At 51.0% G+C, this 13,064-nt stretch overlaps 1 protein-coding gene across 2 annotated transcripts in view; it reads right to left on the bottom strand.

The window, feature by feature from the left end:
- The window catches only part of PAX5 (paired box 5), a 70,013-nt gene extending 57,610 nt beyond the window's left edge, over nt 1-12,403 (bottom strand). Inside the window, exons 1-3 of one of the 2 annotated variants that reach the window (XM_085529905.1) lie at nt 12,225-12,403; nt 8,048-8,213; nt 4,116-4,313 (exon numbers count right to left, since the gene is read on the bottom strand). In XM_085529905.1, coding sequence (XP_085386031.1) covers nt 4,116-4,313; nt 8,048-8,213; nt 12,225-12,270 — 410 coding nt within the window. In that variant the 5' untranslated portion in view covers nt 12,271-12,403. Of the gene's footprint in view, nt 1-4,115; nt 4,314-8,047; nt 8,214-11,315; nt 11,624-12,224 lie in introns of those variants that run through there. The other variant, XM_085529906.1, reaches the window with a different exon arrangement.
- Nucleotides 12,404-13,064: the final 661 nt, after the last annotated feature.

The raw sequence follows: 13,064 nt of genomic DNA, 5'->3' as shown, positions 1-13,064 counted from the left end.
GGATAACCACATTGCCATTGCTGGGGACAGCCTCTGCTCTGAGCTATAATGATGTAAATCAGGAACCATTCAAAGAAGCAGAAACAGCAAAAGGCATGTGTTGTGCTGCAGGACAAAGCGGAGTTGCTAAGAAGTGCTCTATCAAATGCTCACCTGCCGACACACTGCTAAAAAAGAAAAGGCTGGTCTGAAGCCGCTCCAGGGATTACACAGCTCTGCCACAGACTGCAGTGGAATCAAAATGTGCTGGAGCGAGGCACACTCCTTGGACACTTCACATGTCTCTGTTCTATGCACTGTGTACACAGCAGTAGTGCTGCGGTAAGCATTTCTCTGCTTTTACCTAACAAACTCCTTTACCATTTCTGCCTGCCTTGAATTTGGAAAAGGGAATTTAGGAGGGGAGGAGCGAGAGATCTGTCAGGGCCAAGTTCAAAAGCAACTTAGCACCAGGCAGCCAGGATGGAAGCAAAGCACTCTGCAGCTCAGCATCTCCAGACTGCTTAGAGATGGGTCTCTTGCTTCTTCCTATAGGAGGTTGTGCAACTAGATTGGGGGGAGCACACACACCAAAGATGTCCAAGATCCTTGTATGAGCAAGGCTGGAAACAGCACCCTGCCCCAGGCTTCTTCCTTCATGCATCAGCCAAGGAAGGGTGTCTGAGGCCTTCTGACACAAAAATCTCTTCATCTCTGGAGAGACCAGGGACTGGAGCATGTCAAAGCAGCTGGGCAGCTTATTTGAGCAAAGCTAATCACAGTGATTAATTAAGCCTTAGTCGCATGGAGTTACTCCTGCTGCTATTAATATTAATTAATGTTACTAATTAATACTATTAATATTAATTAATGTTACTAATTCAGTAGTTATTATTCATTCTCAAAATCCTTCCTTCCTTCCTTCCTTCCTTCCTTCCTTCCTTCCTTCCTTCCTTCCTTCCTTCCTTCCTTCCTTCCTTCCTTCCTTCCTTCCTTCCTTCCTTCCTTCCTTCCTTCCTTCCTTCCTTCCTTCCTTCCTTCCTTCCTTCCTTCCTTCCTTCCTTCCTTCCTTCCTTCCTTCCTTCCTTCCTCCCTTCCTCCCTTCCTCCTTCCTCCCTTCCTCCCTTCCTCCCTTCCTCCCTTCCTCCCTTCCTCCCTTCCTCCCTTCCTCCCTTCCTCCCTTCCTCCCTTCCTCCCTTCCTCCCTTCCTCCCTTCCTCCCTTCTTCCTTCCTTCCTTCCTTCCTTCCTTCCTTCCTTCCTTCCTTCCTTCCTTCCTTCCTTCCTTCCTTCCTTCCTTCCTTCCTTCCTTCCTTCCTTCCTTCCTTCCCTTCCTCCCTTCCTCCCTTCCTCCCTTCCTCCCTTCCTCCCTTCCTCCCTTCCTCCCTTCCTCCCTTCCTCCCTTCCTTCCTTCCTTCCTTCCTTCCTTCCTTCCTTCCTTCCTTCCTTCCTTCCTTCCTTCCTTCCTTCCTTCCTTCCTTCCTTCCTTCCTTCCTTCCTTCCTTCCTTCCTTCCTTCCTTCCTTCCTTCCTTCCTTCCTTCCTTCCTTCCTTCCTTCCTTCCTTCCCTCCTTCCTTCCTTCCCTCCTTCCTTCCTTCTCCTCCTTCCTTCCTTCCTTCCTTCCTTCCTTCCTTCCTTCCTTCCTTCCTTCCTTCCTTCCTTCCTTCCTTCCTTCCTTCCTTCCTTCCTTCCTTCCTTCCTTCCTTCCTTCCTTCCTTCCTTCCTTCCTTCCTTCCTTCCTTCCTTCCTTCCTTCCTTCCTTCCTTCCTTCCTTCCTTCCTTCCTTCCTTCCTTCCTTCCTTCCTTCCTTCCTTCCTTCCTTCCTTCCCTCCTTCCCTCCTTCCCTCCTTCCTTCCTTCCCTCCTTCCCTCCTTCCCTCCTTCCCTCCTTCCCTCCTTCCCTCCTTCCCTCCTTCCTTCCTTCCCTCCCTCCTTTCCTTCTTTCCTTCCCTTTTTTCTTCAGTGGTTCCTGGTGAGGATTCACTTCATCAGATAGAAGGCAACACTGGCTTTCCACCACAGGGCTGAATTATGCCTTCAGAGTAGGAGTTTATGTCTTCAGTATGTGGCAGCCCTATCCACAACGCCTTGATGTGTGTAAGGACAGACCCCACCAAAGAGGAGCTACCATTAAAGCCAACCGCTCTGGCATAACTTCCATGATCTTGTCACAGCAGTTTGGTTTTGGTTTTCAAGGTATTCTCCCGGGCTGGCAAAAGCAGTTCCAAACAAACTGACCCTCAAAGACAACGTGCATTTCAAATGGGGTTTCACATCTTTAAGAAAAGAGAAGGTTTTTAACCAGAGTTGCAAGCGGATGAGAAAGAAAGAAAGATTTCCACCCAAATAACTTGGCAGTAGATCATTAATCATGATTTCTGGTGCAGTGTCAGTGAGAGTGTGGACGTTGCCAACATAGAAACATTCAAGGACTACAGAAAATGGATCAAAATACAACTGGAACGTATGCAGTCCCACTGCATTCCCAAGCTACCACTGCTTTTTGGGTGGGTTGTTGGACAAAGCTTGAAGACTCGCTACATAAACAAAGTACTTCTCAGAGCAGCAGCCTTGTTTCTGACACAATGGGACCTGAGCTGACTTTTATGGAAACAAAGATTCATAGAACCACAGAACTACAGAATATGCTGTGTTGGAAGGCACCCACAAGGATCACTGAGCCCAGGTTTGCCCTTGGTTATCTCCAAACAGCCAGAGTGGGATTTTCCTTCCCATTTCATGGTGACCATACCATGCCTCAAATTGTTTTTTGAGCTGAAAATGCCACGTCCCTGGGTGTCCCGGTGAACAGCAGTGTGACCTGGTGGCCAAGAAGGCCGATGGGATCCTGGGGTGCATTAAAAAGAGCGTGGCCAGCAGGGGAAGGGGGTGATCCTCCTCCTCTTCTCTGCCCCGATCTGGCCTCACTTCGTGCACTGTATCCACTTCTGGGCTCCCTGGTACAAAACAGACAGGGATCTCCTGCAGAGAGTCCAGCCACCAAGATGATAAAGGGCCTGGAGCATCTCCCCTGTGATGCTTCTTTCTGCACTGCTGCTGGGGAAGCCACTCCTGCTGCTCAAGCAGGAACTCCATGAATGCAAAACAGGTCAGGATAGCCGACGAAAGAACACTGCATCAGTCTGTTTCGTGTCCATGGACACAGGTGGGACTTCAGAGCTAGCTGGACTCAAAGAATTTGCATGAAATCATGTAACTGAGAAATATCTCAGAAGAGCAATGAAGCCAAAACTTGGTAAGGAACATACTCCCAAGAGAAAATGAACAAACTCTGTTTGCTGGTGTATGGGGGGGGTTGCTGAAGTGCTCTCCATCCAAGTGTTAATCCCTTATCATCAGACCAGGAAGACTGGAGACAATACAGAGCATTTCTCTGTGCTTTTTCAATGTTAGCCTTAGACAGTTGTTGACTGAGATAGAAGCAGGTTAGCATAGCTTCAGGACCGCATGTGAGCACAGTGTTGCCTAGCCATGCCAGGAAAGAACTCACAAGCATGGGAAGAAGATGAGAAATGAGATTTTCCTGCGCTGACACAAAGGAATTCAAGGCCGCTCAAACAATTCCATTTAACACGTGGACACTATTAAACCACATTTCCCTGTTTGTATTCATGCTGACAGTGACAGCGGCCAGTGTGATTCAGAGCCAAGTTCAGCAGTAATGAGTAGGTGAAATAAAGACCTTGGGAGCCATGATTTGGGTCCACTTCTCTAGGAACATGGCTGCCAGACATGGCCTCCAGGTCACCGCCACCACCCAACGCAGCTGCAGCCTCAGCCTTCTCCGAGTGGAGGCATTTCCCATTGAGTGTGATCCAGCAAGTACAGCTCTTTCCCAGCAAGAATTGCAAATCACGGACGGGAGAATGGGAAAGTGCAGGAAAGAAGCAAAGGCCAATAGCACAACCTGCCTGCTCCTGGGAAACGCTGATGGTAGTGGCACTTTCACCACCGGAGCAACCCCACAGCTGCTCCAAAACCCAAAACATGGCGTTTAAACGCGCACAGAATGCATTTTGAATAGACAATACAACTCACCCTCGCTTCTACAAGCAAATGAGGATTCAGTGACCACATTTGCTGCAAAAGCCCCTTCCCGAGACCGTACAGATCTTTACCTGTTAATGGAACTGACGCTGGGCACGGTGTCATTATCACACACCCGCTCGGCGAGGAGTCTATCCCTGATCTCCCAGGCAAACATGGTGGGATTTTGGCGTTTGTACTCTGCGATTTTTTCGACAACTTTGGGTGTGGCGACCTTTGGTTTTGATCCTCCAATCACTCCAGGCTTAATGCTCCCGGTTTCATAATACCTGGGACAACATCCAAAGCAAATCTTCAGTTATCACAGGCAGGCAGAGGGCATGCTTCGAGATTCATAGAGAACATAATTTCAAGGTAACCAAACCCCAGCAAATCCTAAGATACATCTTCACTTTCACATACACACTTTCTGCCCATGTAGCGCTTTATCACCTAATAGATTAACTTATAGTAATTGGAACTGGGCCGTAGGATAGAACAGATATTTTTTCATAAGAGAAAGACAAAAGAAACAATGCAAGATTAAAGGGCATGCTGGCGTCCAAAATTAACTGAAAATGTGTGTAATTAATCAGAGGTTCTGGCAATAATAGAAACAAATCTCACTCAAGACCACTTTTTGCAGCAAATTCTCATATCTAAGGAAATGCTCTGCCATCAACACCTACAACTTGTTAGCATTTCATCGCAACGCAAGGGCGTGAAGTCATCTTTCATTTGCACATTAACAATTAATACGCTGGCATATCTTTTTCCCCGTTTTATTGTTTTAGAACGCATGCTACTGCTTTAATAGTTAATGTTTTTCATAATGGATATATTTTTAATATGATGCTTTCAATTGTGCAAATGAGAAATGTTAAGGGAAGGGGAGCTGTTGGTGTTCCCAGAGGGCTCGGCTTGTTTGGGGGTTTGTTTTTCTGACCAGCTCTGCAATCCTTCCTCACAGACACAATCTCTACTTGTGCAAGCAGTTCTGCCAATGTCATACAAGCAGAGCAGGTAGGATGGAGCGTAAGGATGGAGTCCTTACACTGACCAAAACGTGCCAGATGTATTTTTTTTTTATTAATATTTTTTTGCATGTAAATCACGCAGGCACAACTGCTTTTAGTAGGATTGCAGCAAAGCGTGGCGGTTGAGATCCTCAGCCCCACACATCTCACTCTTTCAATAGGGAAAGCCTTGAAAATGCTGTTAAAAATATCATGTCTCATCCACTGAGGAGCAGGAGGGAGACGATGAGCGAAATCACGCTGAGAACCCGTAGAGCACCGACACGCACCACGTTCTCGGGGCCGTGCACTTTTTGGCGTCCTGTGAATTTTGTTGATGAAGCACAAATCTGCAGCCACTGCAGCCATTGTCCAAACCTCCCCTTCCAAACAGGCCACGCTCAGCTCAGCTCTCATCCCGCGACCACAGAGCTGTGCTCCCTTACGGCCTTGACTCACCCACTGATCGCTGTGTGCCTGTACTTCTCGTAAGGGGAGCTCAAAAAAGACTCTCAGATAAGAACAACAGTTGTTTTGTTGTTTTCCTTTTAATCTGTGCGTTTTCTCTGCAGTTACTTGACATAACCATTATATCCAAAATAATGATGATAACAATAATAAATTCTGAAGTATTTCCAGCATGGCAGCCAAAGTCTGTCTGACTGTAACATGCAGCAGCGCTCTCTTTCAGGGAGAGCTCTGTGTGCACAGTGCTGGCACTGCAGCGTTTGTGCATGTTTTCAGGCTTCCTGGGTGCAGATGCAGACTCGGTCTCAGCAGCCATTCAGGCAGCTTTAAGTGTCAAAGACACATAACCCTTGGGGCATTCCTAAACCCAGCCCAGCAAAAAGCATCAGTGCATCAGGAGTACAATGAAGCTGCCCTCCCTTATAGTTTCCAGAGGACCATGTAACGATGGTACACTTCAACAACAAACCTCCCTAAGCCTTGCATCCCTGGTTTCATCTCCTGTCCTGGAGGCACCTCTGTGCTAAGAAAGGACATGGAGAAAAGCTGCACAGTGCACACTGGTGGAGCAGAACGCTGTCATTTTCTCATTTCCAGCCATCACTGCAGATGTGACAAACACGTTTAGGTGTTTTCCTGCCACACTAGTGCCATGTCCCACGGCTCAGCCCTGCTGCTGGGCACAGAACAGGAGGTCATGATGCAGGACAGGAATACGGGGTGATCCAGGCAGGGATAACCCCAGTGCCAAGCACTCAAACCACTCCCTGCCAACCTGCCCCATCTGCCTTGAGCTCCACAGCAGAACACACGTGCTCACAGCAGGTTGTTCATACACCCAGAGCCTGCTCCCACGCTCAGCCTGTGATCACCCATGGGTGCCTGGTGTGCAGTGACACTTCTGTTGTTGCCTTCTGCCCATGCAGACGACCCAGCGAGAAGCAGCAGAAGGCAAAGGAGGGCTGCATGGAGCACCCCATCCCTGCTCCACGCTGGGGACAGGCTATCTGCAACCACTGCATCCCATTGACAGAAGGCCCAGGGGCTGCAGGCTGAGCCCCATCATGACATGCCAAGGGGGGCAGTGTGCTTCACAGGGATCCTCAGCTTTCACATACACACACACAGACACAGGCACACACACCGAGCTCCAATTACAGTGACATTTTACCCACTGTAATTATTAGTTATGAAAATAATGAGGTATGAAATTCCAATTTATTTTTGACAACTTTAATGGCAGAGCTTTGGAGCTTCGCTATCGGCTCTATGCTGCAGATGTGCCCGGTGATATATTTGTTCCAAACTGCAGCAGTGAAAGCACCAGACTCTGTCTCCATCGACACATCACCCAGCTGTACACCAGTCCTGATGGGGCTGACCAAGCAAACCTCCCCATCACACCCAGAGCAAGAGACCTCCAGAGCACAGGCACGATGCTCAGAGAGGCAGAACAGCCCATGGTGAGATCATGGGAAGACCAAGGGAAGTTTCCATCCCTAAGGGCAAAGCCACTGATGTTTCTACAGCCACCCCAGCATCAACCCGGATGAGAGCCCAGCAGCTATAAGCTGACTGCAGATAACAGCACGCTATGGGGACAAGAACGCTGCCATCTATAAAACCGGGGGCCCATGACTACACCAAGCACGTTTGATTCTGAGCACTTAAGGCACTGAGAGATCACAAACGCTGCTAATCCGAGACGGATCCCATGCTACCAAAAAGTGCTTTAACTGCATCTATTTAATGGTTAGTGAGGGAAATTGGTCAAAAATTGGGAAACAGCAGGAAGGCTCAAATACAAATGGTAAAATGTTAAACTACGCTAACTGCTAAAGTTTAGTAAATATCTCAGAGAGCAACTGTTTGAAATTACCAAGAAAAAAATATATTATGAGAAAAAAAAATCCTTAATGTAAAATACATGGGAACCTCCAAATTTTACTGTATTTATGCACGTGGTGCCCATGTGTGTATTGGGGTTAAGGCATTTTTAGCCAGAATCAGTTTCATCTTTTAAAGCAAAACAGCATGAATTCAGGGAGTAATGTGCTGTCACCATACTGATCTGAGCAACCTCGATCTGAACAGAAAGATGCTTCCAAAATGACCCAATCTAAGGCCGTTCATAGCAACTTATGGTACTCCATGCTTCCACATCCCAACACAGGGGTAGGAGAAGACACAGACTGAGCATTGGGGTGGATTTGTGTGAGCAGGCAGGTGGACGTCCTGGCCATGCAGAGCAGTGTAACCACTCAGGGGGATTCTCCTCCAGCACACAGCCTGGTGACTTCTGTTCTACCTCCACTCCCTCTTGCTGGTGATGACCCCTGTGTTTCCATGTGCTCAGAGCAGACAGGTGTGGGATGCATGCTGGAGGACTGGCATATGTGGCTTTGCATTAGCATTACCCGACAGAGGCTGTGCGAGGGGCAAAGCATACAAAGGGCTCCAATGGGGCACACAGAACCCGGAGCAGCCATCGCAAGCCCCTTCCCAGGGCCTGCCCTCTGCTCCCCGTCCCAGCTCCGTACCTGCCGAGTATTTTGCTGACACAGCCGTGGCTGACTCGGAGCTGCCTGGAGATGTCGCACGGCCTCACCCCCTGGTGAGCCAGCTCCACGATCCGCTGCCGGACGACGTCGGGCAGGGGGCGGCCATTCACAAAAACGCCCCCCAGCTGGTTCACACCTCCGTGTCCTGCAACACACGGGGAGGGGGAAGGGGCAGGAGAAAAGCGGATGGGTCAGAACCGGGACACGTTTCCCCTCGGCTCCGGCAGAGCCGCCCGGGCCACGCGGCTCCCCGCATCCCGCATCCCGCATCCCGCATCCCGCACCGCCTGTAAGCGCAGCTCGGAGGGTCCCGCATCCCTCCGATGGGGAAACAGCAGCAGGAAAACAGCGAGACCCCCAGCCCGACCGGGGGGACATCACGGCTCCGAGCCCCGCACGAACTGACGCTCCTGTAATGAAGCTCCGCGATCGCAGTTTGCTGTTTGTTCGGGGTTTTTTTGGTTGTTTTCAAATTGCTGAAGTTAATCGAGAGTGAAAAGCGGGGTGGATTCAGCAGTAGCGATTTATCGCGCTCTTTGGAAGTGTTATCATCCCACGAATAAAACGTGAGAGCTCAGCCGAGCCCGGCTCGCCGTTCCCTTTGCTGCAGGCTGGGGCTGCTCTCCCTTACGAGGTGGGACACGGAGAGCGGTGGAGCTGCGTAAAACCCGATAAAGTGAAGGTAGCATTCCATCCACCGAGTGAGAAAACACAATTAGAGCTCGTGGAGCCGACCATCCGAATTACTCGGGCTGCGAGAGACTGAAAACAAACAAATCGGGCAGCGCGAGTGCCAATGCTGGAGCAAAAAATAAGAGAAAATCTCTCTGTTTGCACAGAACCCGAACGGTCCCCGAATAAACTGACGAGTCAGATGCCTCCGTGGAATTTAAAAATAAAAATAAAAATAAAAAAATTAATTAATTTAAAAAAATTAAAAATTTTTAAAAAATTAAAAATTAAAAAAAAAAAAGAGCGTAAAACATAAAAAGCAATTTTTATTTCAATCTGTTTGGTTGTTTTTGTTTTTTGTTTTTTTTTTTTTAAGTCATTTCTCTGCTGATATATTGATGTCAAACTTTGCCAACAGCTTCTAAAACTGTGTCAAGGCACGTAATTTAATTAATCCACGTGAGATGCGTGATTGCTGCAACCTGCGGTGCTCGGGCAGTTCTGCCTGTACCGGCGGTGGAAGAATCCCATCCCCGTGGAGAGGCCGAGCCCTGGGTTTGCCATCCCAACCTTGTCCGGAGCTGAGTGGGGCAACACGACGACCCGGGAGCTGCAGAAACTCCGGGAGGGCCGGGAACTGCTGCCCTACCGAGCTGGGAGAGAAATGAAGCGCAAAGAGAAAAGCAAAACGTGGGGTCAACCCCTCAACGTGGTGATGAGTGGGACCCCGAGCTCGGCACCTATCGGCGGCTTTCGATATGGGAAATCAGAGGCAATGTGCTCAGTGGCAGTGGTGAAATTCTGCGGGTGAGGAAGGATGGGAGAGAGACGGAGGGAGGAGGGAGAGAGAAAGAGAAGAAGGAGAAGGAAAGAAGAAAAAAGGGAAGGGAAGGAGGGAAGGAGGGAAGGAGGGAAGGAGGGAAGGAGGGAAGGAGGGAAGGAGGGAAGGAGGGAAGGAGGGAAGGAGGGAAGGAGGGAAGGAGGGAAGGAGGGAAGGAGGGAAGGAGGGAAGGAGGGAAGGAGGGAAGGAGGGAAGGAGGGAAGGAGGGAAGGAGGGAAGGAAGGAAGGAGGGAAGGAAGGAAGGAAGGAAGGAAGGAAGGAAGGAAGGAAGGAAGGAAGGAAGGAAGGAAGGAAGGAAGGAAGGAAGGAAGGAAGGAAGGAAGGAAGGAAGGAAGGAAGGAAGGAAGGAAGGAAGGAAGGAAGGAAGGAAGGAAGGAAGGAAGGAAGGAAGGAAGGAAGGAAGGAAGGAAGGAAGGAAGGAAGGAAGGAAACAGAGAAATAAGGCACAGAAAGAAAGAAAAGGAAGGAAGGAAGAAAGAAATGGGAAAAAAAATTAAAAAGGGAAAGGAAACAGAAGAAAAAGAAAGAACGAAAATAAAGAAAAGAAAGAAGGAAATGGAGAGAAGGACTGGTTTCTTTGGGCACGGTCTCGCTCTCACTCCAGACACCGACGCAGCCCCGAGGCCGGCAGCACATCCCGCACTGCCACGAACAAAGGCGGCGGGTGTCTCCTGTTATAGGGCCGGCAGTACCGCTGTGATCCCGGCCGGACCCGGCCCCTACCCCCGGCAGCGGACCCCCGACGAGTGTCCCGGGGGTCGTCGCTCGAAGAGGGGCCGCATGGCGGAGCCCTCACGGCACTCTCGGGCTCCGCGTTCATCGGACTCCTCCCGGTCCCCTCATCCCCTCCGCGAAGGAGCAAAGAGAAAACCGGAGGAGGGAGATTGCTGCGATCTTCCCGTGAGCTTCTGTGGGGTCAGAGCGAGGGAAAAGATTTTTCCCTTCACTTTCCCAACCGAATTAAGCTCGTTCCCGGAGCTGTAGCTCAGTGCGGAGTAGCGACTCTCCCGCACCCGGAGCTCTCCGCCGGGACGCTGGAGTTTCTCCTTTCCAAAGTGTCGTTTGATTATCGAGAAAACTCCGTTTTGGGGTTAGAAGGAGGCCACCCCACCCGCACTACGCTGCTTCGGGGCCTCCCTGTCCGCGGACGGAGAGGGGACGGTCGGGGACGGCCCTCGCTTTATATCGAAAACCAATTTTTGGCACTAAAAGAACCGCGGAGCAGCAGGAAATGAGATTCGTTCTGCCATAACGTCCCCGGCCGTAACGCAGCCCGAGCATCTCTAACCCCGCACCCGGAGAACGAAGCACAGAGCAGCGGCTGTTTCCTCACCCGCACCGCTGAGTTTATTTTGCCTTAATAAAATCGCATCAAAACGTTGCTGCATTTATCGCTCGGGAAACTTTTCCGTCCGGAGGCAACGCTTCTCCCTGGGGCCTCGTTTCGGAGTATATATACACATGTACCCCGTGTACTTAACAACCGCGAGCCACAGACCGAAAAGGATTATAAATAAATTCAATATATAGATATATAGTTTGGAGCGATGAGAGTGAAAGGCTTTCTCTGCCATAGCAGAAAAAAAAATGGATCAGGATCAAAACGAAGCCCGGGAACAAAGCGCCAGCTCTGAGGTTCGGCCGTGGAACCATCCCACACCATCATCCCCCATTCGACCGAACCCCGCAGAGCTCGTATCGCACCATAGGAAGGTGCAGGCAAAGCCTACTTACTATGCATTGCAGCAAACGGGTCGTGCTTACAGTGTATTTCCATCGGGGCGGTCCGGCGGCCTCGCAGAGCGCTCTCAGCGCCAGAGAAGATCGAGGGAGGATGGAGATCGAGCAACCAGCGGGCATCCAACAGCGGCACCGCCCGCTCCTTCCTTCGCCGCCCCCCACACCCGCACACCGCCCCGGTGTTTGGGGCTGGGGCTGGGGCTGGGGGCGGCCGTTCCGGTTCGCCCCGACGGCGCCGGGAGCTGCGGGCGGAGCGCGGCTCAACCCCGCGTCCGGGGCCGCTCGAGTTGCGGGAACTTGTGGCTGCCGAGAGGGCGGAGCGGGGCGGGGCCGTGGTTCAGCGCCGTCGGGGCCGCACCGGCAGCGTGGGGGTCGCACCGCCCGCCCCCTGCCCGCCGCGACGGCGCCGTGACGCGTTCAGCACCGCGCCGCCGGACAGCGGCGAAACGCGAAAAGGGGCGGGGCTCCGACTGCCAATCAAACGTGACAGCCAATCGCAGCGCTCAGCTCGGCGAAGAGGACCAATGAGGATGCGGGGAGGGGCCGAGGGGGCGGGGCTTCCCCGACGGCAGATCCAGCTCGGCCCCCTCGGGCCCCTCGGCCCCCGCCGCCCTTTGGGCCCCGACGTGGGGCACATCCCGGCCGGGCCCCGCTCCCCGCGACCCCCCATGTCCCACCGCATCCCCCTCCTCCTCCCTCCCCCCCGACGGCTCTCCGGGCTCGGCGGTGCAGCTCGGTATCGACGGAGCGATTATTCGGGCGATTTAACCAATAAAAGCCCCCATCGATCGGTGCGGAATCGCATTGCTCATCCGCTAGACTCCCCCACGGCACCGCTACCCGCTACGAAGGAGGCTCCCAAAGGGTCGGGGTCTGTCCGCGACCCCCCGCTCCGCTCCGTACCTGTGCGTCCGGGACGAGGGGTCGAGTAGATCTTCTCCAAATCCATCGCGATCCTGGAGGAGTTGGTGGAAGGAGAGAGAAAAGTTTGCACGTAGTGCGATGCTGCCTTCCGCTCACCTTCCTCCTCTTTCTTTTCTTTTCTTTTCTTTTCTTTTCTTTTCTTTTCTTTTCTTTTCTTTTCTTTTCTTTTCTTTTCTTTTCTTTTCTTTTCTTTTCTTTTCTTTTCTTTTCTTTTCTTTTCTTTTCTTTTCTTTTCTTTTCTTTCCTTTCCTTTCCTTTTCCTTCTCTTCTCTTTTCTTTTCTTTCCTCTCTTTTCTCTTCTTTCTTCTCTTTTCTCTTCTTTCCTCTCTTTTCTCTTCTTTCTTCTCTTTTCTCTTCTTTCCTCTCTTCGTTTCCTTTCTCTTCCGTTCTTCTCTTTTTATCTTTCCTTCACGTTCTCTCTGTTATTATTTTCTTTTTCACTTTTCTTCTCTTTCCCCTTTTCCTTTTTTTTTCCCCTTTTCTCTCTCTCTCTCTCTCTCTCTTTTTTTTTTTTTTTTTTTTTTTTTTTGCGTGGCTCTCTCAGGTCAGAATAATTCAACCCTTCCGCTCCCCGCAGAGCTTTTGCAGCCGCTCACTGAGCTGAAACTAAACGTTTTAGGTGGAAAAAAGCCTCTGAAGGAACCGTGAAATGATTAAGAAGCCGCGGAGCCCCTCGCCGTGTGAGATCATGTCCTGTGCGCTGCAGCATCACAGGATGTCCCCAGGCGCACCCGAGCCTGCCGAGCCCCAACTCCGCCGCCGCTCGGATCGGACCCGCCTTGGGCCCGCCGACACCCGCAGCCCCGCTGCACCCGGCCG

The sequence above is a fragment of the Coturnix japonica genome, chromosome Z (genome assembly GCF_054131305.1).
Source record: "Coturnix japonica strain WE chromosome Z, WE-NBRP24, whole genome shotgun sequence".
Classification (NCBI taxonomy): domain Eukaryota; kingdom Metazoa; phylum Chordata; class Aves; order Galliformes; family Phasianidae; genus Coturnix; species Coturnix japonica.
Note: the sequence above shows the minus strand (reverse complement) of the source record. Positions and strands in the feature narration are given on the sequence as shown.